The sequence below is a fragment of the Barbus barbus genome (assembly GCF_936440315.1).
Source record: "Barbus barbus genome assembly, chromosome: 34".
NCBI lineage: Eukaryota > Metazoa > Chordata > Actinopteri > Cypriniformes > Cyprinidae > Barbus > Barbus barbus.
The window spans coordinates 15,649,173-15,668,888 of NC_136762.1; the positions used below are offsets into that span (position 1 = coordinate 15,649,173).

General features: G+C 37.0%; 1 protein-coding gene across 1 annotated transcript in view; it reads right to left on the bottom strand.

The window, feature by feature from the left end:
- LOC306854507 (pleckstrin homology domain-containing family G member 2-like) overlaps window positions 1-19,716 on the bottom strand; it is a 46,687-nt gene that overhangs the window by 7,109 nt on the left and 19,862 nt on the right. The window contains exons 4-12 of the mRNA XM_079392601.1: window positions 8,449-8,549; window positions 3,707-3,773; window positions 2,528-2,574; window positions 1,236-1,386; window positions 909-1,040; window positions 621-803; window positions 391-483; window positions 192-278; window positions 19-52 (exon numbers count right to left, since the gene is read on the bottom strand). Coding sequence (XP_079248727.1) covers window positions 19-52; window positions 192-278; window positions 391-483; window positions 621-803; window positions 909-1,040; window positions 1,236-1,386; window positions 2,528-2,574; window positions 3,707-3,773; window positions 8,449-8,549 — 895 coding nt within the window. The remainder of the gene's footprint in view (window positions 1-18; window positions 53-191; window positions 279-390; window positions 484-620; window positions 804-908; window positions 1,041-1,235; window positions 1,387-2,527; window positions 2,575-3,706; window positions 3,774-8,448; window positions 8,550-19,716) is intronic.

Consider the following 19,716-nt stretch of genomic DNA (forward strand, 5'->3'; position numbering starts at 1 on the left):
AATGCAAAGAATACTTACACTGACAGAAGTTGTCACCAAGAACCTGCCTTGCCTGGAAAACATGTTATAAATAGATATTTAGCGCCCTGGTGTCCATCTGTAAACTATGTATAACTGAACTCAAAATGTTGGTCAATTTTGACTGTACATTATCCTTGACACGATGCATTGTTTGACATAAAAACTCTTACTTTTTGGGGTAAGGATGCAGGATGGTTTTCCACTATCATCCTTTTGAGGTAATGTAGCCACAGCCGCTTCTCCTCCTGGTTTTTAGCCTACAGAGAAGTATAGTAAGGTTTTTAGCTTTTCATTACTATCATTTTTTGACTATCACAAAATGTTCCAGTAATGAAGTTATCTGTCCGATGTGCATTTGAAATATTTTACCTGAACAATGTGTTGCTGTTTTGGGATTGTTTGGTCGGACACTTTAAAACAGAGGGGATCCTTCATGTTTTCCACTAAGAGCAGATTACAGCACTTGAATGATGAGAGAGAAAGAAAAAAACTTGAGTTTTGCATATCATAAATACTTTGTAAAATGCTACACTTATACTGCAGATATATAGTAGATTTAGAACTGAAATCTGATCACAAATGAAATGATGATGACTTACAAAGATGTGAGTGCTGTATATGAAATGATCCAGCCTCTTCTTGGCAATGAGAAGCATTTTATCAAAAAGAAAGAATGCTCTTTCCTTTTTCACACGCTGAACCCGGAAGGAGCCTTCAAGTACCAGCTCTCCAAAACCACTGAGATCAGGCCCAGTCCAGTTCAGCAACAAGCTCTCAATCTCCTATAAAAAGAAGTAACATTTGCATTTGCAAAATAAGTAATTGCAGAGTTACTGAATACTTGATTCTGTGAAAAGTCATAGGGAGCATTTGATGACAGGGATTACCTGCAGTCTGACTGCATGTTCCTGTTTCCTCTTCATGTCATTGATGTACCAGGCAACTGCTGTCATTGTTATAATGGCATCTTCCACCACCTCATACCCAGGATCACTTTTATCAAAGTGTTTGGATAGTTCCTACCACAAGGGGGTGACAACAGATCAGCTGTACAGTCTTGACAAGCGTTACACGTCTGTTTTAAAGTTTACTAGCATGGCCCCATTAGCCCCTGCTAGCAGATACCATAGCTACACCATCTTCCAGCAAAAGACATATAATTTTGAAAGAAAAAGAAAAACAGGATCAGATTTAAAGCATTGTACTCCACTGACCTGCAGCAGGAGGTGGTATTTAAGAATCCTTTGCACCGGTTTCAGCAGGTAAGTCTCCAGAGGCAATGAGTGACACAGAGTGGCCTGCCTTTCCTGGAAGAAGCGCACCAGGCTCTCGTTCTTCATGCAGTCCCGCAGGACAGTTACTGAGCTGGATGGAGGCAGGGAGGAAGACGTTTAAGCAGGGTGGTCTACTGGGAGACTCATCAGTTTGGCAGCTTCGCCTGACAGCACTTTATCATATCCTAAGGCCTGCAGTAATGCATTCAGCTGATGGCTGTGTAAATCTACAAATGTACTTACAAAATTCTTGGACTTCTCAAATACAGTCTCTGAATATTAAATACAACTGATTTCTTCCATTTTCAAACAGTGTTTTTTTTCACCACCATTAGATGCATATATAATGAGTACTTTTAAGAATCGGAGTAACTGCAGAGCTATTTGCATTAATATGTAACAGCTAATTCTCTAAAGATGGATCAGAATCAGTTCTAGCAGAACATCTGCCGCTGCTGCTGTACCAGAGGCCCATGGGAATACTAAGAGAGGGGCTGAAAACTATTTCCAAGTAGTCATCACCCAAGCATGTTTGCCTCTGATATGTCTAATTTTTCTACTAGACATATAGCTAACACTGACTAATTAAAACCACATGACATTCATCAAAAATATCTTACATGATTATACATCACTGTGGTTGACATCTACATCACATGATTATAATTATGCTTTCCACAAAAATGCCACATACTTTTATCATTATGTAACAGAACTTTCAGGGATACATGCGGGGCAATTAAGGTTCTTAACTATATCGGCAGTTCAAAATGCTATATATACAGTTAAAATAAGTTTAAAAAAAAATACATTTAATCATTTGTTTTGTGTCTCTTATGCTTAACAAGCTTGTATTTATTTGATTAAAATGAAGTAAAAACAGTAATACTGTGAAATATTATTGCATTTGTATTTGAATATATTTCAAAATGTCATTTATTCCTGTCATGGCCACACTGAATTTTCAGCTTCGTTACTTCAGTCTTCAGTCTTCAGTGTTAGATGATTCTTCAGAAATCATTCTAATAGGCTGATTTGGTGCCCAAGAAATAAAAGCTATGATAGATTTTGTTTTCAGAAATACATTTTAAATGTCTTTACTATCATTTTTGTTGAAACTTTTTTGAATAAAAGTATTTATTTATTCAACACACACAAAAATCTAACCAACCCAAACCTTTGAATGGTACTTTAATAATAATATCAGAGGAATAGAAATATTCTTCACTTACTTGGGGTAATTCATGCAATATATGGTGTAAATGTCAAAAGCTTCACTCTAAAAAAAGAAAATCATAAATTACTGTTACAATATTGACTTAAAAGATAATGCTTTCATTCTATGAACAAAAGTGCACTACTAACTATGGGCATTAAAAATATACAGAGAGTTCAGAGTTATGAAACCAGACAAAAAATATAACACAAATAAAAATGGCACAATCTAGACTGGCATTCACTTGGCAGTATGTTGGAGATTTTTCCACTAAATGTTTGTGTACCAAAAACAGAAGCAGTACCAAAACAAGCTAATCAAGTGAACCCCATCATCTGCTTTGGCAATGACCAGATATGGGCAGCTCAGCAGATGCAGAGTTACAGTCACTGACCTACAGCTGTACGAGCATGTAAACACATCTAATACGTTGTGCTCTATTTGGAGCCTGATATCTGGTCTAGAGGCACTGCTTGATTTGGAACAAGTTTTCATTTTTTTGATGTTGCAGAGATTAAGGGGGAAAAAACTTGACTTTGAGACTCTGCAACATTAGAGAAGGTTCAATTGAGCTAAACCCTCAAAATAACCCACCAGTAATAGCTTAATCAAATGTACTCTTTGTTTCCTAGGTCAGCGCTAATTGATCCTAACAACGGCCGTTTCAGCAGGAGGTAAACATTGGGTCTTGGTGCTTGAGATAGAGACATAGCCTCAGGCGATTTAAAGGTAAAGAATGATTTCCTTATTCCAAACCATGAAACAAATCTTTGCACAAAGAGCCATGAGCACATTCGACCTCTCTAGCACTCCAAACAATGATGTCCTTGTCTGGTTCCCATCCCAGCCTGGTCTGCTCATTGTTGTGTCATTGTGGTGTGGAGACAAAAACGCCAAAAGTGTCTGCAAATGCACTTAGCTGACGTGTGCATGTGTTAAAAGTTCAACGCTGTTTGCTGATATGTTTAGGTTTCGTTTCACAGAGTCCATCTGTTTTTCTGGCCCAAACATATCTGTGTGCTTCTGTCATATTGCCAAGTGAGGGCCCCAAGATTACAAAAGAACAAAACTGGATTTTCCTTAGACAACACTTCTAGAATGACGTGCATTAAAACACAAACTCCTTGTCTTGAGATATGTGCATTGTGTGGAAGGAATGGGAAGAAATGTATATTTTACTAAGTCATGTGCTTACCCTCTCCACAAAGCACTCTGCTATGGCTGCCGCATGTGGACTACGTTCCAGATCTTCTAAAAGCTCACTGTAAAAAACAAGGATCGAGTCAGTTCTGGTGCATGACACGTATTCCTGCTCACATATTCTCACAAATGCATTTGCAAGCTGACAAATACATCAAGTGGCATATGAAGACCAGTTTTCTGACATGAGACTTGGACTATGTCTTTGTCTAAATGATGTTATTCCCTTTCTGAGGAAACATCTGGGACTGGAGTTTCAAGAGGACACTCTTGACTGGAACAGGCGCCAACTCTGGCCAGCGTTTCCAAACAGCATTCATTTCTTTTTTATCATTTAGACCAAACCATTGCTTAAATGCACACAGATGGGATACTTCTCATTTTGGCTCGATTTCCTCCAAACATACCCCAATATCCCCACAGTCAAAATTGAAAACCTTTCTGCAGTGCATTCTGCTAGTGGGGAAATGTCTCATTTCAGGTAGTAAATCAATGGAAAACATCAATTTTGAATTATATTGGCTAGTAACAGTGTCTGGAATGCAATAAAGGAAGTTTGGGCTTGGTTTAGTGAAACAATCTCTATTGTACCTCAAACACGAGATGGAATCAAATGGATTTTCCCTCAGTGTTATGCAGTTTGATATGAACTTTTGTGGCTAGTGGGACTTTTTCGACCGAGGATGAGTGGTTTGACATTCCCTGACTGTGTTTTGAAGAAAGGGTTGAACGAAAGCGATATGACGGCTCGACCAGGCATGCCGTATTTCATTCAGTCCATTAGTGAAACTCCAACTGATGTTCCCTAGAGGCCCCCAAACCGCCAGGCTGGTCAGTCTCGAGGGAAACCCTCCTTCTATATCGTGAAAGAAAACGTGACACTCTCTAAACACTATGGACTTTACTTTATGTGGCTGAGGGGAAAAGTTCGGAAGGAAACCGCAGCACTCCAGCCTTCATCATCCTCTCTTCCCTCTGAAGACGAAATTCATTTAGTGGCTGACCTTTGTGGTAGGGGGACTTCACTGTGGTTATAAAGGAAACTGAATTGAGTTCACGCATGCTTTCTTGGATTGTCCAAAGAGCTTTGTGTTCAAGGTGCCTGTAGGGATGGGATGTTCCCGAGCGATGACTTGATTGTCTTGAAAGGTGTGGCATAGTAACAACACATAGTTCCATAATTTGGAATTGTAAAACAATAAAGACATTACTGTCGATTCAAAGCCACAAGTATCTGCTTTCTAGTCCGAACTGTAGATAAGTTGGATTCAATTAGATTCTGGCAAATCTTGTGAGGTTTTGGCCCCTTCTCTCAAATCCCAGGAAAGTGTTGGCGGACCAACAGTTTGAGACTTGAAATATGTGTGTTGCATGCATGCTAAATACTTTCCCAGGTTCGTCTTTGCCAGATACAGTACATACAAAAGCGTTTGTGGTATTACTTGAGGTAAAATGAGAAATGTAAGATATTAAGACACCAGATTGGTTCTTTGACCATGTCAGAATTGGCTACTAAGACATGTAGTAACACCAAACAACAAACTACAATAAAAACCTGCAAAAAAATGAATAAGTCCAACTTAATTATTTTAGGAGTTATGACAAAAACAGGGAGTTACCTGCAAGAGGCCCTGAATATAAAAATGCAATTCCCTTTGTCCCATTCAGTCTTCACCCTTTCTGTTTTTTGGACTCCACTCATAAGTTGTCGTCTTGTCTCGATTCATACTCTCCTCCTCGTCTCATCCCTTTCTTTTGTCCTACTCCCACCATTCATCTATTAACATGGTGTGTATAACTCAAACAGAAGTTCGCTACATTACGGTTCCTTTCATCTAGCTCGTATTTCCCACAGCTGTCAAGCCTTTTTATTTCATCCTATGGTGGGGGAAATGCACACAGTCATTCTTCTTTTTTATGCAATATACAAATCCTCAGGACAAATCTACACTCATTATTTCTCTCAAACGAGATCAAAGCAGACAGTGAGACAGTGGGGAGACACGAGGACAGTGAGATGGTGTGCTTTAGGGAAAAACAGATTTGTCTTTATTAAGAAATAAACATTGAGCGTTCGCAGTGGTAAGGTGTATTTGAATCTAAGACAGGCCATGACCCCGTATGAGCACACAAAGGGGGTAAAGGTTGTTGCTATCTCACTTAATGGAGGAAATCTGTCTGGGCCATTGAGAGACACATTTGGACACATTATAAATGTGTTTACAGTCATTTTGATCAATTTTATGTGTCCTTGCTGAATAAAAGTATTTTCTTCAAAAAAAACAACAACAAAAAAAAACAGCTCAAAAAGCTTTGATCCCCAAAGTTTTGAAATTGTATATTTATTATGTATTTAGAATGACTTTAAAAAAGGTCTATTCTAATGAGTCACTCTGGACAATGTGCCATGTAGCTGACCCTGAAGTTTTAACACCCATTTAAGGCCATCAGAATGGGAAAAAAACCCATAAGGGTGCGATTACAAATGCTAAAATAACAATAAGGACTAGTAATAAGGTTTTAAAAGAACAATTGCAAAACACAAGAATGAGTCAGCAGTGGAATGTTTTCATCACTGCAAAATAGAGACTTTAGGAGATTCCCAAGCCAGCAAAAACAGCCTGTTCTGTTGCACTCGCTGCAAAAGACAAATTTACAATGCTTCACTATAACTGGACAGATGTCTGTGGGAACAAAATAAGTCCTGTCTGCTGTCCTAGGATGCACTGCTCGCTTGGCTGCACCCTCACTCTCTGACAGGTCATGTGTGGCTCGTTCACCACAGGGGCCTGAGCTCTACCTTGGAGCCCGGCTGCTTTGGCTAAGAGGAAAATGGCATCTGTATGTGTCCTAAAGCTCTGACCGGTGCCAAGAAAGTAGACTCAACAGAATCAAGTCTGAATACAGGGGCTACATTCCACAGCAATGAGCAGAGGGCTTTTAAGAGTAAGAACAGACAAAGAGAGAGCCTTTGTGTGTTTAAACTATAAGAAAGAGGGAAAAAACAAGGTCAGTCATTCATTTTATATAGTCTTAACAACTACAGAGGCACGACAGCTGATTTAAGGGGGTTGTTCACTCAGAAATGAAAATTCTGTCATCATTTACTCACCATCATTGTCGTTCCAAACCCACATGCTGTTATTCTTTCTCTGAACACAATCAAAGAAATATTGAATAATTTCCAACTCCCTGTTTTTCATAAACATAAAGCTTTTTGGGATGAACAGACCAAATTTCAGCCATTATTCATTCTGAGTTAAATGAATAATTTGATTTCATTTTAGAGTGACTTAAATTTCAGTCTATTAATCATGTAAATATAGCATGTGGCTTCAGAAGAATTGGAATATATACACTACTATTCAAAGGTTTGAGATTTTTATAAAAAAAAAGAATACTTTAATTCAACTGGGACACATTTATTTGATCATAAGTGACAGTAAAGATATTATATATAAACGTTGCTGTTCTTTTGAACTTTCTAATCCTTCTCATTAAAAAAAAAAAATAATTATCACGTTTCCAAAATATTAAGCAGAAAAACTGTTTTCAACACTGATAATAATAAGAAATGTTTCTTAAGCAACAAATCAACATATCAGGATTATTTCTGATCACGTGATACTGAATAATGGAATAATGATGCTGAAATTTCAGCTTTGCTATCACAGAAATAAATTACATTTTAAAATATATTCAAATAGAAAACAGTTATTTTAAATTGCGATAATATTTCACAATTTTACTGCTTTTACTGTAATTTTGATCAAATAATTGCAGCCTTAAGTATAAGACACTTTAAACACATACAAAAAATGATCCATTTAGAGACAAATAAATGAATTTACCGACCCCAAACTTTTTTAAAAAGTAGTGTAGTCATACAGTATGGACTGCTTATAGTGCTTTTTTGTCATTTTTTGGAGCTTGACAGCCTGTGAATGCTACAAACTGTAAATTATGAAAGATAATTTATTTATAAGTGAACTATCCTTTTAAGAATGGTATTACTAAAAACTAATAACTCATTCTAATCATTACATGCCAATATAATCTCAAGCAGAGGCCAAAAGCAGCTGTGATGGGAAGAAAACTCCTGCCATTTTATTAAAGGACGTTTTATTAAATAAGGTCATGAGGACACCCAAGAGTTTTTAAGATTTTCTGTTTTCAGCACAGCCAAGATCATTTCCCACAAGAGCTGGCAGTAAGGCGCCATGTTCAATTTCGAAACTGCCTAATGTCATTAGAGGGATGATGTGGAGTGGAGGTGAACCAAGAAAGAAAATTATGTAAAAACAGGATGTATGTGTGGCAAGTAGCAGCGACCCACCAATACACCTCCGGGCTAAACCATGCGTACGAGTCTGAAATAAACACAGAGTGTCATTTGCAATAAACAGTGTGAAACAGACACATAACAAGACTGACTAAATTGTTCGGTGGACCATGCATGAACTCACAGTGTAATAAACCATATGCTGCACGTCTTTTAAAAAGAGCTTAAGTTATGACGACGGCTGAGAAAACGTCTCCTGAAGAGCATTCCAGATCAACTACAGCAGTCCAGGGACAGTCTGCTGGAGTGCATTAGAAATGGTGTATACTCGCTCTTGGCAGACATCTGCACAGTGTCCCTCATGGTAGGACAGACCAGGACCCAAGCCAGTCATTGTGTTCGAGACAAATTCAACTGCTGCCACCCAGACAGACATCAAGAATGAAGACACCCACCTGTTAAACTCATAGATGTCCTCGATGTTGCAGAAGAGGGTGCTGACCTCCTCAGGTTTGAGAGGCAAGTCGCCACAGTCAATAATGCAGCCAAGATAGTCCTGAGAGAGAGAAAGCAAGAAGATTGAGTATGGATGACCTCACAGAAATCATACTAGGGATTTTCACACTTGAATTTGCTTTGCTTGTTAGTGATTCAGAAAACTCCTGTGAGACCTGTGAAATTGGTGAAGTACCTCTATTCCATTCCATTTTCCCATTGCAAACACGGAGTTGATTCATAACTCATGGGCTAAAAAGAGACTATAAATGGTTCCGACACAGCAGGACGTGACTCTCACCTCTGAATGATCTCTCTCGACACTAAGAATCGCTGTAATGTAATTACCATGGACGCCATACTTGAGCCCCTCAATGATCTTCAGAGTAAACATACAAAGCGGTGCAGGAAAGCAAAGCATGCAGCTAATACAGTGGTTAAAAGAAGCCCCTCTAACAATATTTATCTTTTCTCTCTCTGCTCTTTCACCTCTGACCTCGAAAAAAGTCATAAGCTGGTCTCATGAGAAAACGGTCTCATCATCATGCCACGCAAAATACTGGCAGGTTTAGGCTGTCTGCTGAGGAACAGAGAATCGGGGTCACCAACTTTCTCAGTTTTGAAGTGGTTGGTTAACACGGAGTTAAAGGGAAGCAGTTCCACTGGGTTAAGTTTAAGGAAGATCTGGGTCACAGTGAGAAATGTAGGATGGAAGTGAAAAGGGCCAATATAAAACATCAAAATAATTATGGTTTCAACAGTTTAGCCAAAAGACATAAATGATATTCATGTTAACATGATTTTACAGTAGCAAACTGACATTTTCTGCATTACGCTATTGTTCACAAGAATCGTTCATATAAAAATACAAAAGAATATTAAGCTTAATAACCATACATTTTTGAACAGTAGTGTAACTTTACACAAAAAAATGTATTAAGTGATTTTATCTAGTAAATATCATCGCAGTAAAAAAATACAGTAAAAAATGTGACACTGAAGACTAAAGTAATTGCTGTCAGGTTTGAAATAAATTACATTTTAAAATATATTGAAAATGAGAATAGTTATATAATACATTTCACAATATTACTTATTTTTACAGTTTTTTTTGTCAAATAAATGCAGCCTTTGTGAGCATAAGAGACTTCTTGTATAAAAACCTTACCGATCCCACAATTTTTAATGGTAATTATCCAATTTTGCAACTTAAAATAACTGCAAAAATTACAATAACAACTTACAGCTCAAATAATACATACTTTTTTTACTTTACTTTACTTTTAGTCATTTAGCAGACGCTTCTATCCAAAGCGACTTACAAATAAGAAAAAGTAACTAAAACTAAAAGTCAAAACTCTGTAAATACTATATACACATTTAATAAAGAAATTAAATAAAATTGACAAATGCATACAGCAACATTTCAATACTGAACATTTAAATGAAAACAAAGAACAAAATAAGCTAAAAACAATTCAAAATATTAAAACAACAAAAGGTATGAATATAATAATGCTTCTAACATAACACTAAGCTAAACACCAAAAACAACTACATGTGTATGTACAGCCACACACATATACATATATATAAAAATAAATTCAATATATATATTATTTCATATCCATATAGTATGAAGTACTAAAATAACTCAAATTAAATAAAACTAAAACTGAATAAACAACCTATACAGACATCAACACTGAGCCAAACACACATGTTTTAAAACAACAACAACAACTTACTTAAACATAGTAAGAAATGGTTATAAAAACTGAAACAAAAGTGAAACAAGTAGTAGGAAAGAGGAGAAATAAAAAGCGATACTTATATCCTTTGCCGGTGTCTCTGCCCGGTGGAGTCGCACGGTAGAGTCGATGGTCTTTACACTCTTCGGTCATCACACGAGGAGGGCTTTACATGACGGCCGCGACCGCAGCTGCGGTATAATAACCTATTTTATACCTATCTAACAAATCACTATTTGAATTCAGCTGAACCCACTTTCCTGTTTATCATAAAAAATGGCCAAGCAAGTGCAGACACTGACAAGATACGTAATACAGTATGAGACCAAACGCGATTTCAGCAAGTCTCAACAAAGTCTCAACATACATTTTACAATGAAAGTGCTTTTATAAAATGCTTCACATTTTTGCTTTTAAATCCTCAAAAAGGGGCTGCATTTACATCCGCTGCAAATGCGTCGTCATTTTATTTAAGGGGTCATATGATGCGATTTCAAGTTTTCCGTTCTCTTTGGATTGTTACAAACTGTTTGTGCATAGATAAGATCCCTAAAGTTGCAAAGACTAAACTCTCAAACCCAAAGAGATATTCTTTATAAAAGTTAAGACTCGACCATGCCCTCCTAAAATGGCTCATTCAAACACGCCCCCACATGTCTACGTCACTGTGGGGGAAGATTTGCATAACACCGCACAAATGTATACGCAAAGAAAGACGGCGGAAATATTATTCTCGCTGTAGTATTGTTGCTGTAGTTTCATTGTGAAAACGAAAGTACTTTGTTTGGCCTTCCAAATGAGTACACAACTAGAAATCAGTGGTTAAGTTGTATTTACAACACTGTTCCAGAACAGGTTTCCTGAACCTGGGAGGAGAGTAGCTTACAATGCTGGCTTGCACAAAGGCTGTTTCTATAGAGTGGGGCAATTCCAACTTTGCAAGGACAGTCTGGCCCTTCAGACTCACAGCCTGTAAGTGCGTTTGCTTATTTAAAGAATTTGCTACTTACTATTCAAACGTGATTTTTGAGCAGTGTAGAGTAGCGTTTGCTGTTTGTCGTTTCTCCGATCACAAATGCAGACATGGTAATGTTTACGCGGCACGATATGCAATGCAACGCATAAAAAGACAGTATAAGTCTTTATAATTAGTAATTATGTCCCCACTGGATGCAACAAATGCCTCGTTTGTAATGGTTTTTATTGTTTTAGTCTCGTCATGCCGGGACACGGCATCGCATTATGGTAAGAGGCGTAACATTTCTGCCACACGCTTGAAGTATTCGGCCTATCACAACGCACTGGATAGCTGGCCAATCAGAGCACACCTTGCTTTTCGGAACGATGAGCTTTGTAAAAATCGGCGCGTTTCAGAAAGGCGGGGCAATGAGGAGTAATGTACAGTATGTGGAAAATAATGTTTTATTTACATTTATTAATAATGTGTTTAACCACATAAACACATTGCATTACACCAAATGCACAAAATAGTGTTTTTTTTAGCAACATCATATGACCTCTTTAAAAGAAAATAAGAGTCTACAAGTCTACATTGTTTTTTGTGATAATCAACATTGTGCCACAATATCCATTGAGTTTAACATACTTAACCCAGAATATTTCTTTAAAAAAGATCTATAAAATATCTTAATAATTAGCTATCATTTATACTAAACCAACAACCTTAGGTAGTGAGATTTCCAGGTTGAAGTGGTTTTCCAACACTATAATCAGAATAATGCTGCCGTTATGAAGATACGTTCTTGCCTTAATGAGGATAATGCATTTTGCATTAAATTAGAAAGTTAATCATATTTTGCAGCCTATTTTGTGTCCAACAGATGCCAAAAACCAAAATAGAGCAGAGGCAAATGGTCTCAGGAGTGGCCTGGTTCCTGGCTGTTGGGCTTGCAGAGTTAAACAGCGCTATCTATCAAGTCCGTTTATCAGTGCCTGGCCTCATTAACCCTTAATGACCAAGCCCTGGGACCAAAACCAACAAACCAACATAGACAAACAAATTCCACCAGACAGCAATGGACTAAAGTATGGGAAAGTGCCATGAAAGGCATTTACAATCTCCTGAGAGATACTACGGGCACTGGAGCCAACAAAAGAAGGCCACCAGGCAAAACAAACTAAAAAAAAAAATTCAATACATAGGTACAACTAAACAAACTATATGAGTCCTGTAAGACAGCGGTCTGGCTTTATAAGGGGCTCTTTTAGTCACCCTCCAGCTTTCCCTGTGCCTCTGCATTCCTGGACTATAAAACGTGGGGTCTTTTTTCCTCTTCTGTTTGTTTCCAGAGCCACAAGGGCATCTGGGAAGGCAAACATGCTGAGGTGGGGGCAAAATGAGCCAGAAAATAAGTGGCTGGCGTATTCAGCACCTTTGCAAGGCAGGGGGAACACGGACACTGTAATTACGGTGATTTACACTCAGCCATAGACCGGAGAGAATTCCCCTGAACATACGGCGCTCATGAGAGTGACACATGGCAAAACTGGAGCGCTAGATGAAGAGATGAGTGATGACACAGCTACTCGGGGAAGAGTGAAAATCCAGGAGGTGAGGGGAAATCTGAGGATTACACTGTGAGTTATGAAAGCAGAGTGTGCGAGACAAGCGGGACCAGCCACAGACAAAGGAACCATAAGTTATGTGCACATTTTCTTGGCAGATGCTGTCTGACCCAAATGACTTACTAGAGCATACACGAAGTGTGTTATGACAGCCATTCTGGCAAAAAGAAAAACATAAATGTTCACATATGAGATATGGACCAGAACGAGAGAAAACACGAAGAGAAGAGAAGAGAAGAGAAGAGAAGAGAAGAGAAGAGAAGAGAAGAGAAGAGAAGAGAAGAGAAGAGAAGAGAAGAGAAGAGAAGAGAAGAGAAGAGAAGAGAAGAGGAGAAAAAGACGGATAGACAGCTAGACTAAAAAAGACAGACAGACAGACAGACAGACAGACAGACAGACAGACAGACAGATAGACAGATAGATAGATAGATAGATAGATCGATAGATAGAGAGAGATAGATGAAGGGCAGAAAAAAGAATGGAAAAATATAAAGAAAGAAAAGAAAAAACGGACAATCGCACAGGAAGACAGACAAAGAAACAGAAAAGATAATAAAAGACGGAAAAAAAAGAGACTGACAGATGAAAAGGGAAAAAAGACAGACAAACAGACTGATGAACAAAGAAAGAAAGAAAGAAAGAAAGAAAGAAAGAAAGAAAGAAAGAAAGAAAGAAAAAGAAAGAAAGAAAGAAAGAAAAAGTTATCCATGAGAGGAAATTTGGAAAGGTGGCAGACAGAAAGAGAGAGAGAGAGCGATTGTAACAGAAATTAAACACTCTCAGAGTCTTTGTCTGAGAAACTAGGTCAGTTTGGAGTTTGGAACAGGAGTCGGTCCCTCTCTCTCGTGAGCAGCCCCTCTCCATCTCTGCTTGTGCCCCAGAATGGGGGCTACAGCCAAGCACCCCTCTTCCCCCAATTTCCTGTCCTATTTGGCTGAAATGCAGCTGAAACAAAAAGGGGAGTCTCTCAGTCTTGCTCCCCTAAACGCTCCCCACATCAACACACACACACTGGAGCTGAACCCACCGCACCTGAATGTCACCAAACAACACTTCACAAACTAATAATAACCCACACAAACACCAGGCAAAACAGTCACCCATAGCAAAGCCGAGCACTGTGAGCTCACACGCTCATCTCGTTTCCAGCTAGCTTGACATCATTCTTTGTTGTTACGCTTTCTATCAAAACCAGACGGCTCTTACTAATAGAAGCTGAGCCCGGCTCGGTATGACTCCAATCAGACACCATCCACACATATCCCAGAGTCAGCACTATGTCCCCGAAACCATCCACCACTCAGCCTCCATTTTGAGACCACAGATTGATAAAACAGCAGCATTCCTCGGCATGATCCATGTCTTTCAACAACCAATTTATGGCTACTTGATCTGAAGGCATCTTTTCATAAAGCAGCATAAGCTTGCATGCCTTCTCTTTTTATTGGCTTATGAAAAGCTCGCCTTCAAATAAACCATCAGCAAAAGGGAAAAGGAGTAACATTTCAGGCATTCCCCAACCTCCGGCCTATGTGCCCATGAGCCTCTGCAATCAATCAGTCACAGACACAAAGGATAACACACACATACTATACAGTACATAAACGCACACCTGTTAGCTGGCACTGGCAATATTCCCATGAGTTCAAAGGCTGTTCACAATGACCCTGTCACTCATGACAGACCACTTTCACTTCTCTCTCCAGGCCAAGGCAACAGCACCAATCAAGCTAAATCTGTAGAGTGTGTCGTTTTAATCCAGGTTTTAAAAAAAATAAAAATTGATGCCAAGGACCCCAAAATATGACAAGATTTGGGATGATGAGATTGGTTATATATCACATTTATAGTTACAAATTTATTAAATAATGTTAAATAATGTCTTTTATATAGTTATTTAATATTTACATTATATTAACTTGACACATTTATGCATATCTTGTTTATTTAATTTGAATTATTTATTTATTTTGTTTGCTATTAATGTTAGATGCATAAACATTTAAGAAAAGAAACTGATTTTTTTATTTATAATAAGTGTTGTCAGTAGTATGCAACTGCAAATTATTCTTAGAATTTGGATCCTTAGAAAGCATATACCTATAACTCAAACAGAAATAATACACATATAAAAAAAGTGATAATAAATAGTTAATTAACACGTTGATGTTCTAAAAAATACATTACCTTTAAAAGGTTTGGCATCTGTACGATTGTTTTTGTTTTTGAATGTTTTCTTTTGTTTAACAAGGCTAAATTGATTGGATCAAACATATAGGAAAGCAGCAATACTGCAAATTATTATAAACATTTTAAATAACTTTTTTTTTTTCTATTTAATATATTTAAAAATGTATATTCTTATGATGGCAAAGCTGAATTTTCAGTAGCCATTGCTCCAGTCTTCAGGGTCACATCTTTCAGAAATCATAATGCTGATTTGGTGTCCAAGAAATATTTATTATTATCATCAATGTTTAAAACAGACATGCTGCTTAATATTTTTGTGGAAGCCACCATACATTTTGTCAGGATTCTTTGGTTTTTCTTAGACATTTAAAGAGAGCAGCATATATTTGCTATAGAAATCTCACTTTTGATCAATTTAATGGATCCTTGCTAAATAAATATATATAAATAAAAATTTAATTGGCCCCAAATTTGAGAAAAAGGAAATGCAAATAAACGGCAACTAGTACTAATAAAATCGCTGCCCATGTGAACAGGGCATAACATGTCTTGGACTGGTGCGCGTCCATGACCCCCGTTGGAGGTCACAGTGGAGGTCTGATCTTCCAGCAACCTGTGCATGGAAATATGATGAATGTGTTGAAAAGCATCCACAAAGAGACTCTTATATTTACAGCACGCTCTGATTTGTGTGTGCGTGCATTTGAAATGCTGAGCAACAGCCTTCTTATTGTTCCGGATCAGAGCTGTGCATGCGAAAGGCAGCACAGAGATGCGTTTGAAGTGACAGTCTGAATTTATTGCAGCTTTCATCCAGTGCCATGACCTCCTTTGCTCCACCTGAATGTGTGATGAATGGCACAAGAGAATCTCACAATGATCACATTTTAAATCGCCGCTGGCACAGGGAAAGGGCTCGGCTTTCTCTGCTGTCTGTTATATGAGTACTGGATTACATACAGGGTGGGCGGCGGGCGAAGAGATATGATGGTAGAAATGCTGATCTGGATGAGCTTCTGTGACTGAGCAATCCTAGAGCTCAAAAGAATGCAGCACCACCTGGGTGGCTTTGGACCAGCAAAAATAATAGTATTCATTCCTCAGTCATTCCGAGTCTTCTTTTTTTTAAAGGGCACCTATTATGCAAAATTCACTTTTACATGTTGTTTAACATAAATGTTTGTTGTCTGTGTGTACACAACCACCCGATATTGATAAAAATCCACCTGCTTCTTTTTTAAAAATCCCCATAAATCATAAACAGTGTAAAATGTAGGGGTGTAACGGTACACAAACATGACGGTTCGGTACGTATGTTCAGTATGGTTTCGGTACAGCAGGAGGACAAAAACTAAACATAAATTTTTTTTAATTTTTAATTAAAAAATGGTTTACTGAACAAATAGCTTTTTCTTTAAATAAATTCAATTAATAAAAATTTTCTTAGGGATAAAAAATCTACCTCAGTTTCTGCTCTAAACTATAGGGAGCCCTTTCACATTACTATAAGGTTACAATTAACAATAGAACCCAAACTTAAATTCAATTACTATTTATTTTTTAATATAATAATCAACACTCAAATTAAACAATTGTATGCAAACATGTAAATAGTTTTTAAATTAACTTATATTCAAATTATGCGATTTCTATTTTTTGTTGAAATATAATAATTTACAAAGTGGCTGTCATAACTTATCTGTCATAACTGTTATCAAACAGTGTTGCATTACTGCAGGCGCCCTCTTTTGGATTGGGGGTGAATTGCCTGTATTCGTTGTATGGCCTCATGCACCGAACCGAGATGCCCGTACCGTGACGGTTCGGTACGAATACATGTATCGTGCCACCCCTAATAGGAACCCATCCAAATAGTGCCCATCTGTTTTTAATGTAGCTAATGTTGGCCGCTTCTTGTCATCTACACACTCATTAAAGGGGTCATCGGATGCCCATTTTCCACAAGTTGATATGACTCTTTAGGGTCTTAATGAAAAGTCTATAACATACTTTGGTTAAAATTTCTCATTAGTAGTGTAAAAAAACACCTTTTTTCCCCTGTCAAAATCAGCTATGTTTTCAGCAAGCCGTTTTTTAGTCCATGTTGCTTTAAATGCTAATGAGCTCTGCTGACCCCACCCCTCTGTTCCATCGGATGATGAGCAGACTGTAAACTCCTGCCGCAAAACTGGCTAATTAGCACATTATTAGGAAAGACGATTTGCAAAGATTCATAAAAAAAACCCTTATACTCACTTCTTCTGTAGATGAAGCTGAATCATGAATGATTCGCGCGAACATAGACATATTTAAGCAGATCGGGAGGTGCATTCCCTTCGAAATGAAAGTAACCTTAATCCTCTGCATCTTCAGTGGCTCAAATGTCGGCAGTTAATGACATCTGCTGTGTTCATTATTACGTCCAACAACAAAACACCTCAATCGCTTAATCGGAGACATCTTGTCTTCCCCTGCACCGGAGTCGACACAATGGCAGACTGATGACAGCTCACTCAGGGCGGGTTTAAGGTAAGATGGCCTTGTCAATTAACTATCGTGGGAGCGGCCTGTACAGAACTATGTCATTCTGAGAGGAATCTCAGAACAGCCTGATTTGAGAAAGGGGATTTTAAAATAGGGATTAAAAAAAAAAACACTGGGTGGATTTTTATCATTATAGGATGGATGTGTACACACACTTCCAACACACATTTACTTGTAAAGTGAATTCTGCATCCGATGACCCCTTTAAACTTTGAGGAGTGAGGCACTGACAAATGATGGCCATTGCGACATAGTAAAGTGTTGGAGCCATGTGCTTTTTAAAAACATTTTAATAAGTTTAACATTAAATTATTAGATCGGAATATACGCTAATTTGGCTAGAAACACTGCTGATCAGAAATGCAAAGCATCCAGGAGTGTTCAGGAAAAACGTCTACTGATACTGTATATTACGCTGTTGTCACTTAATACACATATCTAATATAAACATTTGATGTTGGAGCGAAGTTTATGCAAGTAAAGATCCTAATAGTGCTTATGATGCTTTTTTGTCTATATTAATCGAAAAATACGAAAAACATTCTTTGTTTAAGAAGACTGTAATGAAGCAAAAAAATTAGGATAAACCATGGATTACTAAGGGAATAGAGAAAGCATGTAAAAAGAAAAATGCATTATATAGGAAATTTATAGCAACTAGAACTATACAAGCGGAAAATAAATACAAGGTATATAAAAATAAATTAAGTATTATAAGATTTAGTAAAAAGGACTATTATAATAAGTAATTAGACAAGCATAAGAATAATATACAAACAACATGGAAAGTACTTAATAGTATAATTAAAAAGAATACCGGGAAAGTTGATTACCCAAATTATTTTGTTAACGATGATAAATTAAGTATAAATAAAATGAATGAAATTGTCAATGAATTTAATGAGTATTTTGTAAATATTGGGAGCAATTTAGCAAAAGTGATCGTGGAGCAAAGAACTGGGGATAGGATAGAGGAAATGAATATTTCCAGTAATGATTATTCAATGTTTATAAGGGCAGTTGACGAAAAGGAAATACTCGACATTGTTAACAACTGTAAGAATAAATATTCCACTGATTGTAATGATATTGACATGTCATTAATAAAAAGTATTATAGAACATATAGTAAAACCATTTACACACATTTGTAATCAGTCCTTTTTAACAGGAATATTCCCTACTAATATGAAAACAGTTAAAGTTATTCCTATTTTTAAAAATGGAGATCGTCACTGTTTTTCAAACTACAGACCAATTTCTTTTCTTTCCCAGTTCTCAAATTTTAGAGAAAATATTTGTGCGTAGGCTTGATAATTTTATAGATAAACACAAATTATTGAGTGATCATCAGTATGGTTTTAGAACAAACAGGTCGACCTCAATGGCTGTGATGGAACTGGTGGAAGAGATTTCTTCTTCAATGGATAATAATGAATATACTGTGGGGTGTTCCTAGATTTAAAAAAAGCTTTTGACACTATCGATTATGGATTATTAATGATGAAACTGGAGAGATATTGTATAAGAGGGAAAGCTTTGCTTGGATAAAAAGTTCTCGATAACAGATATCAGTTTGTACAAATTAATAATGTTAAATCAGATTTAATGAAAGTTACTTGTGGTGTGCCTCAAGGTTCGGTGCTAGGCCCTAAGTTGTTTGTACTGTACATAAATTATATTTGTAAAGTGTCTAAAGTATTAAAAAAGGTTTTGTTTGCTGATGATTCTAATTTATATTGTTCTGGGAAAAGTTTGGAACAGCTTCTGAATACAGTGGAAATCGAACTGATGGTTTTCAAAAAATGGTTTGATGATAACAGACTTTCACTGAATTTAAGTAAAACAAAGTTTATAATATTTAGTAACCGACAAAGTAACAAAGTGAAACTAACGATTAATAATGAGGAAATAGAAAGAGTGTACGAAATTTAATTTTTGGGTGTTATAATTGATCATAAATTATGTTGGAAATCACATATTAATCATGTAAAAACAAAAATGTCTAAATCCATTGCAATATTAAATAGAATAAAACATATTTTGAATGAAAAAACTTTATATATATTGTATTGTGCGCTCATAGTTCCATACATTACTTATTGTGTGGAGGTGTGGGGTCACACATATAAACTTAACAACTTAAATTCAATAAGTA